Source organism: Podarcis pityusensis, assembly GCF_964106645.2.
Source record: "Podarcis pityusensis genome assembly, chromosome: 3".
Taxonomy (NCBI): Eukaryota; Metazoa; Chordata; class Lepidosauria; order Squamata; family Lacertidae; genus Podarcis; species Podarcis pityusensis.
The window spans coordinates 65,246,344-65,261,767 of NC_138026.1; the positions used below are offsets into that span (position 1 = coordinate 65,246,344).

Below are 15,424 nucleotides of genomic sequence, written 5' to 3' on the forward strand. Positions count from 1 at the left end.
AGCATGTGGTTTCCAAGTACAAGGTCCTGGGTTCAATAGTTTGCAGATGACATAAAGCCAGATGATACGCAACCTTTGTCTGGGACCCTGGTGAACCACCCCTCAGTTTCCATGTACCATGTAGTCACAGAGCAGTGGTTTCTCAAGTGCAAATGAGGGCGTACTCAAGGAAAGGTTCTGTCTGAGTGAACATGATTAGAATTGGACTGTAAAGGGGATAAGTGGTTTTCTACAGTTTGGGATTGCAGGGGAGACTAAGCTTAGTTTTTAACCTTGACATTGTTTGCCTGCCTTGATCGGGTTCTTTTCTCATTTGCAAGATGCAGGTATTTTTCACATCTGCTGTAGCTTTTTAGGCTAGAATGTGTTGGGAAAGAAGAACTTTATCCTATTACACTTCCTAGGTTTGCTACCTCAGTTGGGGGCCTGCAGAAGGCTACTTTAATCTTCATGCGTATTGTAATAGGTTGTAACCCATATGGTACCAATTGATCAACTACACAAGCCAGCACAAGTTGTCAGTAAGTTGTGTGGTGATTTTCTTTCAGGACTCCAGCCTGGATGTAATGCCAGAATCTCCTCAGTCACTACAGCCAGATGCTGATTCTCTGGATAAACCCAAACTGAAAGCTGGTGGTTCTGTAGAAAGTTTAAGGAGCTCTCTAAGTGGTCAGAGCTCAATGAGTAAGTAGTAAATAGAATGCTTGTTACAACCCAGCTTAGATTTAACATTCATGATTGAATGAATTATGGTTTATTAGATCAAAGGCTAGCATTATGCCTGCATACGCCATCCTCATACACACACACACCCCTTTGCATGTCCACACCCTTCCCTTCCTTCATGGTTTATTAAACAAGTTCCCCAAAATGGGAAGCTGTAAGAAACTCCAGAAGTGTTTTATGAAGATGCATAAGATAAGGAAGCAAGAAGCCTAGTGCTAGCTATGTCTGAATCAATCCCACTGTATCTTTTTGGATGAAACTCAAGAGTTCTCTTTTTTTACAGCAGCACATAAAGAAAACTAATTCTGAAGCGTAGTTGAAATCACAAATGCTGGCAGGCAAGGTAGTTGGTTCTTAGAACAGCAGTACTTCAGCTCTTATCTTGGGCAGACAGACAGCATGTGCACCAATATTCCTGGGGTATTTTCACCTACAGACTTGTCAGACTCAAAGAAATTGTTTTGCTTGAGGTGGTGAGAATTGAGCCTGTGATTATCCAGTGCATGGCTCAAATGAATGGTTAGTTTTCCCACCGAGCAGTGCTTGGTAGTACATAAAAATCAATGCTTTCCAACATTCTTTCGTGAAAAGTGAGGTATTCTCACTTAATGAGGAGTAAAAAAAATACTAGACTTTGCAGCAAAAAGTTAATGTTTGGGCAAGTCTTTAGGAAAGACTTTCTTCCTTTCTTTATATATCTTTGTTTTAGGGAGGGGGGTGGAATCCTTTCAGTTAAAATCAGCCCAGCACTATTGAGCACTCAGCTGAAGCATGGGGTTCTAGACAGTGGACAGGGACTGTGTGGCCTCCAGTGTTTCAGCATGTGTTGTAGGATTCTGTGCCAAGCTGTTCCAAGAAAGTGCTGTGGCAAGCAGCATCAGCAGATGGATCCCTAGGGAGCTGGTAAATGTTTTTAAAAGTGCCCTAAACATCCAAGAGAGGCTCAGAACCTGCTGTTTGCTGCCAGATGAGTTCTTTTATCATGTTTTTCAGTGTATTTTATAGTTGGGTTTTGGGGAGTAAACTCTTTTCTCTCTTTTTTTTAAATCACAAACAGGTGGACAAACCGTAAGCACAACAGACTCCTCAGCCAGCAACAGAGAGAGTGTCAAGTCTGAAGATGGTGATGATGAAGAACTACCATACAGAGGACCATTTTGTGGCCGGGCCAGGGTTCACACTGATTTTACCCCCAGTCCTTATGATACAGATTCCCTGAAACTCAAGGTACTCTTTCTGGAATAAATCTATATTTGAATCCAGGGGGTGTTCATAGGTGTCTTTTACAAGCTGGAATTATTAATACCTTGGGCTTGCCCTCTTGTCGGAATCACATACACCTCAGTAATATTGCTGTCACCAGATGGAGAGAACATATAGCCCTTGTATCCAAAGAACTGCACTGGTTTTCTGTGAGTTTCTAGGAACAGACTGAAGTGCCTGCATTGACTTCAGATCTGCTGTAGTACCCCAGCAAGTGGTCTTTTGTCCTCTCTATGGTAGTAGGTGACCCTCTGGGAATTTGTTGCAGGCGGCTAAGTTGTCAGTTCCATTTTTAGGAATATGGTGAATATCATCCTTTTCCTTTTCCCATAGACAACACAATAGCTGTGTTCTGCTGCTGTATAAATGGCTGTGGAGCCAAACTGCAACCTTTGTATTCATTTTATTTTATGTTTGTTCTTATAGGTGTTTTTTATTGTGTGTGGATAATTGTAAGCCATGTCTCTGCCTCAGAAATAGTAGAAATGTAAATAATAAATAAATATGCTGTGTATTTTTTTAAAAAAGTAAACTTACTAGAGAGGCCCACTAGAGAGGCAGAAAGATGAGCAGCGAGCTGAAAATAAGTTAATTATCACAGAACTGGAAATGTATGCTATGAATTCATTTCTGCTCTACTTGTGGATTTGACAAATTAGCCAAAAGATTTTCATAGATTTATCCCTTGCATCGGGCAATTAGAAGAACATTGTAATCAAGAAAAGTTGTGCATGTAGTTTTCAAAAGCTTTTGCATAGGTGAACCCTTTTTAAAAGGATGGGACAAGAAAAAAGTTTTTGTTTTAAATACTTAGTTTAGAATACTGGTAACTCGCATCTTACATTTATTTAACTTATACAATCACAGCTTTGCACGGGTGGGGGGAAATAAAAGAGCAGAGGAAACCCACTCTCCGTTTATTTATTTCCACCCACCTGCGCCAAGCTGTGATTGTAGGCTTACCCAGCTTAGGGAAGGCAGTGCGAAGGCTCTGGCAGCATCCCAGAGCCCTTGTGCAAAGGTGCCAGGCTTTGAGAAGGAGGTGTGAGGGTTCTGGCAGGTTCCTAGACCACCTCCTGCTTCCTTCACAGAGCCAGGCAAGTGCTTCTTGGGCTTTGGGAGGGACCCTGCCAGAGCCCTCCTGCCACCTTTCCAAAGCTGGACAAATGCTTATTGGGCTTGAGCAAGGAGGTGGGAGGGCTCTGTGAGATGCTGCCAGATCCCTTGCACAGCCTTCCGAAAGTTTGGGTAAGCAGAATTCCACCTTGCAGGGGGCCCAGTTCTGGGAGTTCCTGGCTTTATGCGTTTTTGCATATATGCATGGACCCCCCAGAACCAAACCCTCACATATGAAGCAAGTTACCTGTATTACAGAGTTGGGAAATGAGTTTTGGATTGTCATTTTAAAAAAGAAACCTGGTAAGCTAGATGCTTCTGTTGATAAAGATTCTACCCCTTTTTCTGTTTAAGTCTGCAAGCAATAAAATGTGCATTCCTTTATGATACAGTAAACATTGATTTAGTAATTTTCAAGTCGCTATGGAGCCTTCAGGTAGATGTATTCTGCTTCTCTCATATACAGAAGGGCGATATAATTGATATAATCAGCAAACCACCTATGGGAACCTGGATGGGCCTCTTGAACAACAAAGTGGGTACCTTCAAGTTCATCTATGTGGATGTGTTACATGAAGAGGAAGAGAAGCCTAAAAGGCCTACAAGAAGGCGACGGAAAGGCAGACCACCTCAGCCTAAATCTGTTGAGGATCTCCTAGATCGCATCAACTTAAAGGTGGGATGTAATTGTCTTATACTTGCTTTACTCTTCTACAAGCACTTCAACTTCATATCTATACAATAAATTGGACTAAATTCGCAGCCTTAAAACCATATGCACTTCCGTATCCCAGCATTTAAAATAGTGTGTAAGAAATCAAGATGTGATTTCATTTGCAAGATCTATGTGGCATTGTGGAATTCCCTTGTTTAAAGATTTGGTCGATTCTCAGATTATAAGGCATTCATAGTTGAAAGTGAGAGCAAGTTGAAACCCCAAGCTTCTTGAGATTTACTGCACTTGTATATTTATGGTTTGCATCTCCTTTGCATAAATTTGTAATTTTAGATGTAAACATATAGTGTGTTCTTTAGCCGATGAAGCTTGGCAGGCAGTTGGGAGTAAACTGATTGGGCCAGCGCAAGAGACATCATCAGTTTTGAAGGCTAAGTCCTCTTCCCATTTTTCTCTCTGGTTATTTCAGGTGAAGTACAATTAGCTCTCCAGAAGAGGAAACAGCTGGCATATAGAGGAAAATTGTCTGCTGTATAACTGTTTTATTTAATTAATTTGTTCAGTAGTCCTACAAGGTGATGTTTAGCAAAAGCAGCATTACCAAACAGAAGCAGCTAATATAGTAGAGCACAGCTGTTGAGCTGCCTCCTGACAGCAAAACCACCCTACCACACCAGCCAAAAGCATTTGCATTTCATTTATTAAGTAGATTTTTATTTTGTACTGCTTGATGCTCAATCAGGCAGGCTGGAAATAAGACATTCTGCCTGCTGTTTATTCTTCCTACTCTGCTGTTAAAGGGAAGTGGCTTTTTTCTTTTCTTTTTTTAGCAAGCCTATTTAAGAAGATGGGATTCTGAATTCTACAGCAGGAACCTTGTTAGAGGGCTAATAGATTCTGTAGACATTCTCTGATCCCATAATTTCTTTTCTGTGTGAATATATCCTAAACTGTTGAGTTTTTATATCACGAGTAAAAATAATACTGTTTTGTTTTCATAGCTGCCACGTACAGGATCATGTTATGATACTGTGATGATGACTTTATCCCTTTATTGATACAAACTGTACCTGTTTAACTGGGCTGGGAAACCTTTCTCTTCATTATTTAAAGCCACTAAGGGTCCATAAAAACAACAGCAGCCAGTAAAAACTTGGCCTATCCAGCTAAAAAGGCTTTCTACTCAGGACTTGCTCTCAAATCAGGCAGGCTACACCGGAAGTCCAGCTTTGGACAAAACCAAGATTGGTCTGGTTATAACTGAAATTCTGGCCATAGAGAAGGATAAAGCGTCGGGCAAAACAAAGATCGACCAAAGAGTTACAGTAGGGAGAGTTCAGAAGGTCTTGAAATCTTAACTGCTTTTTAAAGGCTCGAAAAAATCAAACATTCAAGGAGAGAATAGGTAGGAGGCCTCCTCTAAGATGAATTCCGGGGTCTGGAATTGGGAGCCAAGGCAACAGCAACCCATCACTTGTTGGGAATGCAATCAATGATGATGGAACAAACGGTGAACTCATTTGAGGACCCTGTTACCTTACTCCCCAAAAGCCTTTTGCATACTATGTGGCTAATCAAACTATTTGAACGGAGCACCTCCTAACAGTTGAGCTCCTGTCGAGCACAATACTTATAATTAGAGCATCTGTCCTCAGCAATGAAGATTCTGTGCCTGAGCAATAAGCAATGGCCATATGAATGTATGTTCACTGAAATATACCCTGTTACTCTGGAGCCACAACTGTGTCTTCTAACTGAAAACAACCTCAAGTTGAAAATGTTCAAGCTTGCCCTTCCCTACCCCTGCTTCCCACAACCATCCCCAGAAGGCGTCACTCCCTGAAATCCAAAGTGGGATGTGTAATCACTACTCTTGTTATACAACAGCATCTCCTCCATTTCTTGCTTGTTACATAATTTATTGAGTCACAAGCTAAAGCTTGAAGCAGGAGAGAAAGGATTGCAAAGTTTTTTTTCTTACTTTCTGAAAGTTTAACGTGGATTATATTTGAACATGACTGCATTTTTAATATAATGCTACCCTTACTTGTCTTTTTTAAAAAACAAACCTTCAGACCCCTCTGAGGCATCTGCAAGCTTAAAATCATTACTTTTCTCAGCTAACATACATATATGATGGCATGAGGGTGGGTGGATAAATCTGCTTTCTTCCCAAGGTATTATATTTTGCAGTTAAATCTTATGATTCTTATTACTTTGAAATAGATTGAAAAGGCTTGTTCCTATATTTTAAAAATAGTTTCCTTTTCTTGTTTTGTTGAACTGATGCTGGGCTGGAAAGGGGAAATTATCCTGCAATTATCGTGATTTTTTTAATGTGGTGCTAGTAAATTTCCAAGATCCATTTGTTACTTAATTGTCTTTTTGGAGGATGAGTCTTTGTGGAGCATCATTGACAACCACAGCAGCTGTGATCACCTACTGTTTCGAAGCTAGCTTAAACTTAAAAAGGGACTGAATAAAAGAACAAATGGTTTTTGAACCATCCTTTCTGTACCACTACCTGCTTGGTGTTTGCAAGGCTCACTTACTCTCTTTACTACTATGTGTCTGTACATTAATCGTAGAAATGAGAAGGTTATATTAAATGACATAACAGACCAAAAGTTAAGAACTTTCAACTTGACCTGGTAATGTACAGTCAAACCTTGGCTGTCGAATGTAATCCGTTCCGGAAGCCCATTCAGCTTCCGAAACGTGTGACAACCAAGGCACAGCTTCCAATTGGTTGCAGGAGCTTCCTGCACTCAAGCGGAAGCCGGGTCAGACATTTGGCTTCCGAAAACCGGAGCATTTGCTTCTGGGTTTTCGGCATTCAGGAGCCAAAACGTTCGAAAACAGAGCCATTCGGGAACAGAGGTTTGACTGTATTGGTATGCCAAAAAGAAGAAGAAGAAGCTTTTAAGCACCGGTGTTGTGTGTTGGCAGTAATCTTTCCCCACAAGGAGTTCAACCAATTTAATGTTTAAATCAGGCATAGATTTCTGCAATGCACAACTTTGATGTAGAGTAGTTAGCTACCATTACAGATGGCAACATCTGGTAATGTCATACTATGTTCTTAACAAAGAATCACATACCGTATTTTTCGCCCTATAGGACGCACTTTTTCCCCTCCAAAAATGAAGGGGAAGGAGAGGGGAAGCTTGGAGAGGGAGAGGGGTCGGTGCGCACCGACCCCTCTCGCTCTCCAGGCTTCAGGAAGCTATCAACAAGCCTGGGGAGTTCCCGCAGGGCTCCCTAGGCTGCGGATAGCAGCCTGCTGCACGGAGCGTGGGGCGCACTGAAGCAGAGCGCCCCGCACTTTGGGCAGACATCGGCCAGCCCCACAAGCTCGGGGGACAGCGGGGAGGCGCAGCACCGCCATCCCGCTGTTCCGCGACCTGGTTTGGAGGCTGGCACTGGGGAGAAGCGCGCTTCTGCCCAGCGCCAGCCCCACAAGCTCGGACAGCGGGGAGGCGGAGCGCCGCCATACCGCTGTTCCCCGACCTGGTTTGGGGGGGAAATAAAGGGGGGGAAATTCCTTTATTTCCCCTCCAAAAAACTAGGTGCGTCCTATGGGACGGAGCGTCGTATGGGACAAAAAATACGGTAATTCAGGGGTTGCCAGACTTTTTGAGGCCCCTGAGCACATTTACAAACCAGAAAAACTGTTGTAGGCACATCCTCCCCAGCCGGAACACACCCACACCCAAAATCACCCCTGCTCAAGAAGGCTTCTTTTCAAGTCTAATTTCAGCAGCAGGGACAGGACCCAGAAAGACCTCTGCAGACACATATGCAACAGCATGCTCTACACTGGCTGCCCATAACATACAGAACCAGTTGCCAGTAGAACTTTGTACTGTCTGAAGTCTACCTGTAATACTACAATCTTTATTTCATCTAGTGGGTACGGAGTTACTTGAGAGATTCTTTATGCAATCAGTATAAATAACCACCTGTAATCACTGATCAGAAAGGTAGAAAATGTATGGATGGCATGGAAAGTGGCATCTTGTTTTGAGTAGTTCAGCACTGCTGTTTCCTTCTTATGTGCCACAACTGTTGTCTTCCTTTGCCACAGGAGCACATGCCCACCTTTTTATTCAATGGCTATGAAGACCTGGACACTTTCAAGCTCCTAGAGGAAGAAGACTTGGATGAGCTCAACATACGGGACCCACAGCACAGAGCTGTTCTCCTGACAGCAGTTGAACTGCTACAGGAATATGATAGTGAGTTTGAATTTCTTCTCTAATGCACAGCTAAGGATTTGTAACCACTTGGGGGTTGGGAAACTGTAATTGTAGTAATTCCAGTGGATTGGATCCAAAGAAAAGTATACTCAACATGGCTTGTAGAAGTTCATGTCCCACCTCCTCTTTCCCCATCAACATCCACCCTTTGAAAAGGCTCTCCTTGCTTGAATGAGTTTGGCTGTAGCAGGGGGAACCGAGGGGAAAGGAAGGACCCTCCTCCTCAAGACAGGGAGAGGCAATTCTTCCTTCTGCCTCAGCCTTCCATGACATAACCCGGCTGCCACCAGCCCAGTTACTACATGCTTTTTTCAGGATCCATCCTGTCTTCCAACTCTGAATTACAACATTTTAGCAAGACCAAATTGTAAGGGCAAGACATCTATGATAGTGATTTCATTTGTATAGTAATTTCATATTAGTAATGACTCATTATTTCCCTTCTAACTTTGCTAGCTATAATTTACAGAGTTTATAATGAAAATGTGCATTAAGTCATCTAGAAATCTGGATTTCAATGGAAATATCAGAAACCGCAAATTTCATTAGAAGGGTTTTGCAAATTACTGCTACTTTTTAACCTTTTCTAGCAGCAGCCAATGCACCACAGCAGGATTCTCCAACCTGGTATCTTCCAGAAGTGTTGGACTGGGTGGATGAGGGGGATGGAGATGCAGTCTAAAACATCTGCAGGGCACCAAGTTGGAGAACACTACACAAGAGGAAGCCTGATACCAGTTCAAGACAAAATAAGAAATGAGTTTGGGAGATCATGTAAATAACAGCTTTTTGTAAGAAAAAGTCAAGGTTGTATGGAGGTACTTGACAACATGGAAGGACCATTATGTTTACTAGGGAGTAAGTGCCATTGAGGTCAGATGAATTTCCATATAAACACAGGTGAAACTACTCATAACTAGATATGCTTACAAAGTTCTTCAAACTTAGGCTTGGGTATAAGCTGTGGGAGGCTTGTAAAGATCACCTATAATGAAGCTCTGAAATTATCCTCCAACTCAAAAAGATATAGTGGCTCTTCCCAACAGATTCCAAAGCATACTCCACCCACCCTTACCTCTACAACTTCAGCAGAAGCAGCACATTTCTCTCTCCCCCACCTTGTTTTCTGGATATGCTGTGTCAGGGTGTAAAGCCCAAAAAACTATATGGAATACAGTTCAAGGGTTGCTTGTGAATCCTGGATTTTATTTTGATTTAAATTTGAAAAAAGAATACTATAAACATAATAAAACACGCACAACTGTTTTAGTCATATCTGCAGGTGCAGGTTAGGTCCATTACGGCCATGTGATCCGCTACCTAGCACATCAAGTTGCTGCAACTTTTCCCAGTAATCGACTCTCACCCCTACTCCCTTCTTCCACTATGTCCTCTCAGGGCAGCAGTACTCCTGCATTATCTGCTGCTGAAAACAACTCATGGCTCTTACTAAAAGATGTCTTTTTAGTATGCTGCTGGGTATTTTGGTAAGACAGAAGTGAGGTTATTAGCACTGTTCTTTGTGTAAGTTATGCCTTCTTACTTACTCTATTTCCTTTCTCTACTCCAGGTAACAGTGACCAGTCAGGTTCTCAGGAGAAACTCCTCATAGATGGTCAGGGCTTAAGTGGATGTTCTCCCCGGGATTCAGGCTGCTATGAAAGCAGTGAAAACCTGGAGAATGGTAACAATTGATCTATATCCATATCAAAAAGCACGCCAAATTTGTTAGATTTTAAGGGGCCACAGGGCACTCTTGTGGCTGAGAAAAGCAATCATGCAAACTCTTTGGCTCTGCTTTTGCTCTCTATAATTTAACGGCGGACTTGTGTGTGGCCTAGTTTTCCCATCCCTACATACTTATTTAGTGAATCTTACATTGTCAGTCGAGGCACAGTTTCAAGGCAGTGAGCAAAACGTGCTTCCCTCCCAGCAGTGTTTTTCAGCATTATCTTTCATATTACTGCTTTTTCACGTCAAGAGAGAGAATAAAGAGCACTGCCTCCAGATCAGTGTGATGCCACACTCATTTTATTTGCTGGAGGACATTTACTTCTGTGATACAAAAGAATAACAACGGAGTGCTGTGAATGAGGAACTAGCTCACACACTTACAGGGACTGAAGAACGTTTATTATCAAAGATTCTATTTTTGTATTGATTGTCTGCCTTTGCTCATATACCTGTCTTAAGGGAAGATATTAACTGCATTAACATTAAAGAGCGTTGGGGGGTCCTCAAACTGGGATTGGGGCCAGGCCTTTACTATTCTCCCTCAATGCCGCAGTTCAGATTAAATCCCCCTCTCTACTTGAAGCTGCCATGAGCTCTCAGAAGAAAGCTGACATTGGGACCCATATAAGCTTCTCTCCAGTGGAGAGTAGCAGCTAGAAGAGACACGTTACACAAAAATATTCCCAGCCTCTGTAATAAAGATTTATATAAAGTTACTTCTTTGCAGAAGGATAGCAGTCGTCCTTGCTCTCCTAGCATCCTGGTTCCCAAGTTGTTTATTTTTTCATTTCTTCCCAATCCATGTTACCAGATGATGACCAATTTTCACAATCTTTTCATGTCACTTCTGCTATAAGTTCAGGATGAAGTGTTTTCTGACTCCTGTGGATGTTATATAAGGAGCGCAGGCATGGTGCACAGAAACAGTGGTAATGGATATATTGGATCTTTGCAGCTGAATTGCTTGCCATGATAAGCACTGCTTCTGAAGCAGTGTGAAGTAATATGGGGGGGGGGGGCTGCTGTGGAGTCTCTGACTCTCTTCTAAGGACTGCTGTACTCCTTAAGCAATGAGCAGACATTGGTGAACTCACATGCCATGAATACTAGGGTTTGTTTTAAATCTGGAGGAACCCTAACAAAATGCTGGACATCTTTCTGATATTAAAAGTTGATTTTCCCTCAACTGTGACATGTCCTTTGCCATAACCTTCTTGTAAAATCCATATTAGACACTTCCTTGTAAGCAGGTCTCACATGCAACAGCATACCGTATTTTTCGCTCTATAACACGCACCCGACCATAACACGCACATAGTTTTTAGAGGAGGAAAATCCATAGGCATGCCACCCGTAGGCATTCCCTTCATAACACGCATAGACATTTCCCCTTACTTTCTAGGAGGAAAAAAGTGAGTGTTATGGTGCAAAAAATACGGTACTTAAGTAAGCCCCATTTCTGAGTGGTGCCTTACTCAAGAGGCCAACTTATGTGGGGTTCCATGAGGCTGCCATGCAATATTGCAAATATGGACATGTAACACCAGAAAGGAATAACCCAGTTGATTTTGCCCTCATACAAGTATCAATGCTTCTCCCATTCTCTGCTCTTTAATGCAAAAATTTTGTAATGAGCGCAGGCTTTTTCAATGAGAAAGGTGTTGGGAGCCTAGATTGAAAACTATTTTGGAAACCTTTGGAAACTTTGAAAACAGCCATTTACTGTTAGGAAATATCATCCACTTTCTTCATCACCACCACCAGCTTCTAAAGCTTTCTGATTATTCTGTATAGCAAGAAAAAAAACAAGGGAGATGCAGTGTTCTATTTTAGATTAAAGTTTTTCTTTCTTTTTGCCTGTGCTTTGAGACTTTGTGTTCTGCACTGAATGTGAATTCTATGCAGATTCAAAGCAGTCAACTGTGTATTTATTCAGTGCCAAGGTTTAGCATTTTGAAGATAAAGCTCTAAATTGTACATGCATTGAATGAAACATCCATTCCTTTAAAAGAAGAACTTTAACTTTGTAGGGTAGTGTATTCTTACCTCTAGGGTCCTTGGGCTCCACAAGGTTCCCTCATTATAGGATTCATGTAGACAGACTTCAGATGATCCAGAAAAACCTATTTTCTGAACTGAAGTCACATGAATAAATGAAAATGAAATGAAATAAATTATCACACAAGAAAATACTGTGCAAAAGCAGGTTTGTAGCCCATATTTTACTTTTGGGCTAAGAGACCTTATAATGAGGCTAACTCAGCATAGTAGAGTGGTTAGAGGTCAAGTTTGAGACAACATGGTTTATGTTTATTACTTATGTTATCAGTGCTGCTTCCTTTACCAGTGACACACGTTGGTGTTATAAATAAGTTATAATACAGTGTGACATTGCATTTAATTTAAGCAAATGACAAGACAGCATACCACTATTGTTTGGTTTATAGAAAATCAATGACATACATATTTTAAACAGAGTCCCATAACAAGTTGTCTTAACAAAGGATCACAGGACAGTGTAAACATCCCATGCTAGTCTTGGTTTGGTTTAGTTTTTATGTGTTTTTCTCATGAAGTTCTATTTTATTTGTACAGCAAAATCCAGTAGAAATGATATATTTAAACCTTTCTTTTGCACATTACTTCCACAAATCATAAATATTTTTCCTCTTTTTGTTTCAGCTAAAACTCGAAAGCCTTGTCTCTTACCCTCAAAGTTGGCTTCTGAATACAGTTTTAAAGATTTCCACAGAAATCCACGGGCAAATTATCCAACCCTGCCCTTAACTAAATCAATAGATGTCCCCCAGCAAGGAGAGAAGACACAGTTCACTTGTACAAATCATGTTCTGAAAAGCTGCCTCAAGCCCCCAGCAGTCACCGTCCTCAAGAAGAACCGCAGAAGTTTACCAGTTGGTATCTGTCGGAGCTGTGAGACTCTAGAAGGCGCTCAGAAGGTTCACATGTGGCCAAGATCTCATTCTCTTGGTGACCTTCATGGAGAAGCTGGCACCGACTCTGCAAAGAAGCTGGATGTTTTCCCTCAAGGCGCACTGGATTTAACAAACATGCCAACTGGCTCTGGAGGTATGCACATGGCAGAACAGTTGATGGCTGAGCAGAGCAAAGCAGGTGTTGATTCTCTTAAGGGGAAAGCAAAGGAACTGCACTTCTCTGCAACCATTCCTTCCAGTGGAACATTCCCACTGTTTCTGCCTCAGAATTGTGGAGTTCATTCATCTTCACTTTCACGTGGTGTAACTTGGACTACTTTTGAAAACTTCAAAAAGACCACGCATGATCTTGGAAGGGCCAATCATTCTCCCTTCCCCAAGGAAGCTGATCAGAAGGGCACGGGTGAGACAAGAGCACAGCCAAAAACATCTTCACAGCCACCACCAGTCCCTGCCAAAAAAAGCAGAGAACGCCTTTCTAATGGACACTGTCACCTCCCCTCAGCCCTTTCTTGTCCAGATGTGCCATCCTTGCCAGCGAAAAAGAGCCTCCAGCCTGGCTCCTCCGATTCCAATGTACTGACTGTGTGTAGATCATCTCCTGGGCAGGAGCCCAGTAGTCCTTCAGGTGTACGACCTCCTTGGTTTTCAGATCTTCCAGAGACTGCTACTGTCCAGCAACATGTGCTAAAACTTGATCCTTTGTCAGTGAGAAAAATCTCTTCTAATAGAGGACTGGATCTGGAAATGTTGATAGAAAACAAGCTGCAATCTGAAGATATTGATCTCACAGAAGACCCATATTCTGACAAGGTACAGTGTGAGGAGGCTGAAAAATGTTTAATCTGTTCCTATTTGCGTTGTTTTCCTTCCCCACTTGAGTGTTGGAGCTGTTCCTTAAAAATGGCCTTAAACTGGCAATTAAAATGAAAGATAGTAAAGGTAAAGGGACCCCTGACCATTAGGTCCAGTCGTGACCGACTCTGGGGTTGCGGCGCTCATCTCACTTTATTGGCCGAGGGAGCCGGTGTACAGCTTCTGGGTCATGTGGCCAGCATGACAGCTTCTGGTGAACCAGAGCAACACACGGAAACGCCGTTTACCTTCCCGCTGGAACGGTAACTATTTATCTACTTGCACTTTGACGTGCTTTTGAACTGCTAGGTTGGCAGGAGCAGGGACTGAGCAATGGGAGCTCACCCCGTTGCAGGGATTCGAACTGCCGACCTTCTGACCGGCAAGTCCTAGGCTCTGTGGTTTAACCCACAGCGCCACCTGCATCCCAAAATGAAAGATATATTAGACTAAACATTCTTAAAACTTTTCATACATTTCAGACACAGTGTGAAGCAATCTTAAATGGCTCCATGTGTATACCATGCAGATTTGGCATTCAACAATTCGCTTTTCATTTTAGGTGCTTGTTTCATCCATGTGGTGAGCCACTGCATGTAAAACAATTCAGTATTTGAAGTAGTCTCCCCTATGGTGGTCATATGCACATTGGCTCTTAGAGCTCTCAGCTCTGTAACATTATATAATAAATTACTGAATAATGTCAGTATTAATGTTAGTAGCATATAAAAAGCAGCCTCTGCCATGTGGCAACAAGGCCTGAAATGTTCATTTGTCCATTATTTGACTTGGGCACAGCCAAGCAAAAGTTAAGGTATTTCAGTTGTATTAAATTTAGACTTAATAATGTAGAACTCAACAGGTCTTTTAAAGTGGTTGACTTCAGAGAGCACTTTTTCTGAGTTATCAGCCATAGTTCTCAAACAAAGTAGCATATCGAGTTATACTTTCCCAATAATTTTAATAAACCTTTATAAGGAATATATATTTGAGATTTAAGACTCACAACCTCCTCTCTACAAATTATTGAAGTAAATGAACAAATTTCGTAAAGGTAATTTTCTGTGAAACTGAAGAAAGTACACACTTAAACCTATTGTAGTTTCTTAATGCAAAGGGGCCAACCATTTTGTTATTATTATGTGAAGAGACACATTGATTAACTTGAACCCCCTGCCTTTATCACTCATCTCTGGCTGCAGCATGGCCGCTGTGGGATTCCTGAACTTTTGGTGCAAAGGTACTCTGAAGACTTAGAGCACGCTGTAAAGGATGTCGCTACAAACCTGGACCAGATTCGGGTGAAGCAGCTGAGGAAGCAACACCGCATGGCGGTAAGTCTCCATTCAGTGATCAAGTTCCAAGGAATGGGAAATGAAAGCTAAGCAGCATGGAGTTCTGGAGCTTTAGCACGTCTGATTGCAGGTTGGGGAAACTATTTGTGAATGATCTACATTTTAAAAGAAAAACAAATAAGATTCTAGCCTTAGCTTCTTAATTTTTCATATGCAAAGAATTTTTGATGCTGTTTCAATTGCTGATGAGACATTGCTGATTTTCTGCCAGTAAGAAAGGATTATATGAGTTAACACCACAAGTGATGGCCATGAAATATGGAAACCCAGAGGAACATTCAAGTTAACCAGTGTACGTTATAGTTGCTGCTGCTGCCAATGAAGCTGGATTTGTGAACTTGCATGATTTTGATTGAGGAAATCAATACTGAGGTAGCAGCAGAAAAGAAATTGGGGGGTGGGGAGGAAAGGAAATGTGTATTTTGAGTAGGCCTGGGTGATGTATCAAAACATCGCCCAGGACAGGTATGAGGGCCAGAGTGCAAT

General features: G+C 41.9%; 1 protein-coding gene across 6 annotated transcripts in view; it reads left to right on the plus strand.

The window, feature by feature from the left end:
• Nucleotides 1–15,424, plus strand: part of SASH1 (SAM and SH3 domain containing 1) — a 554,241-nt gene that overhangs the window by 532,347 nt on the left and 6,470 nt on the right. For all 6 annotated transcript variants that reach the window (XM_080998541.1, XM_080998543.1, XM_080998544.1 and 3 more), the window contains exons 13-19: nucleotides 549–684; nucleotides 1,784–1,953; nucleotides 3,572–3,781; nucleotides 7,869–8,019; nucleotides 9,611–9,724; nucleotides 12,457–13,541; nucleotides 14,786–14,917. In XM_080998541.1, the coding sequence (XP_080854667.1) occupies nucleotides 549–684; nucleotides 1,784–1,953; nucleotides 3,572–3,781; nucleotides 7,869–8,019; nucleotides 9,611–9,724; nucleotides 12,457–13,541; nucleotides 14,786–14,917 (1,998 nt within the window). The remainder of the gene's footprint in view (nucleotides 1–548; nucleotides 685–1,783; nucleotides 1,954–3,571; nucleotides 3,782–7,868; nucleotides 8,020–9,610; nucleotides 9,725–12,456; nucleotides 13,542–14,785; nucleotides 14,918–15,424) is intronic.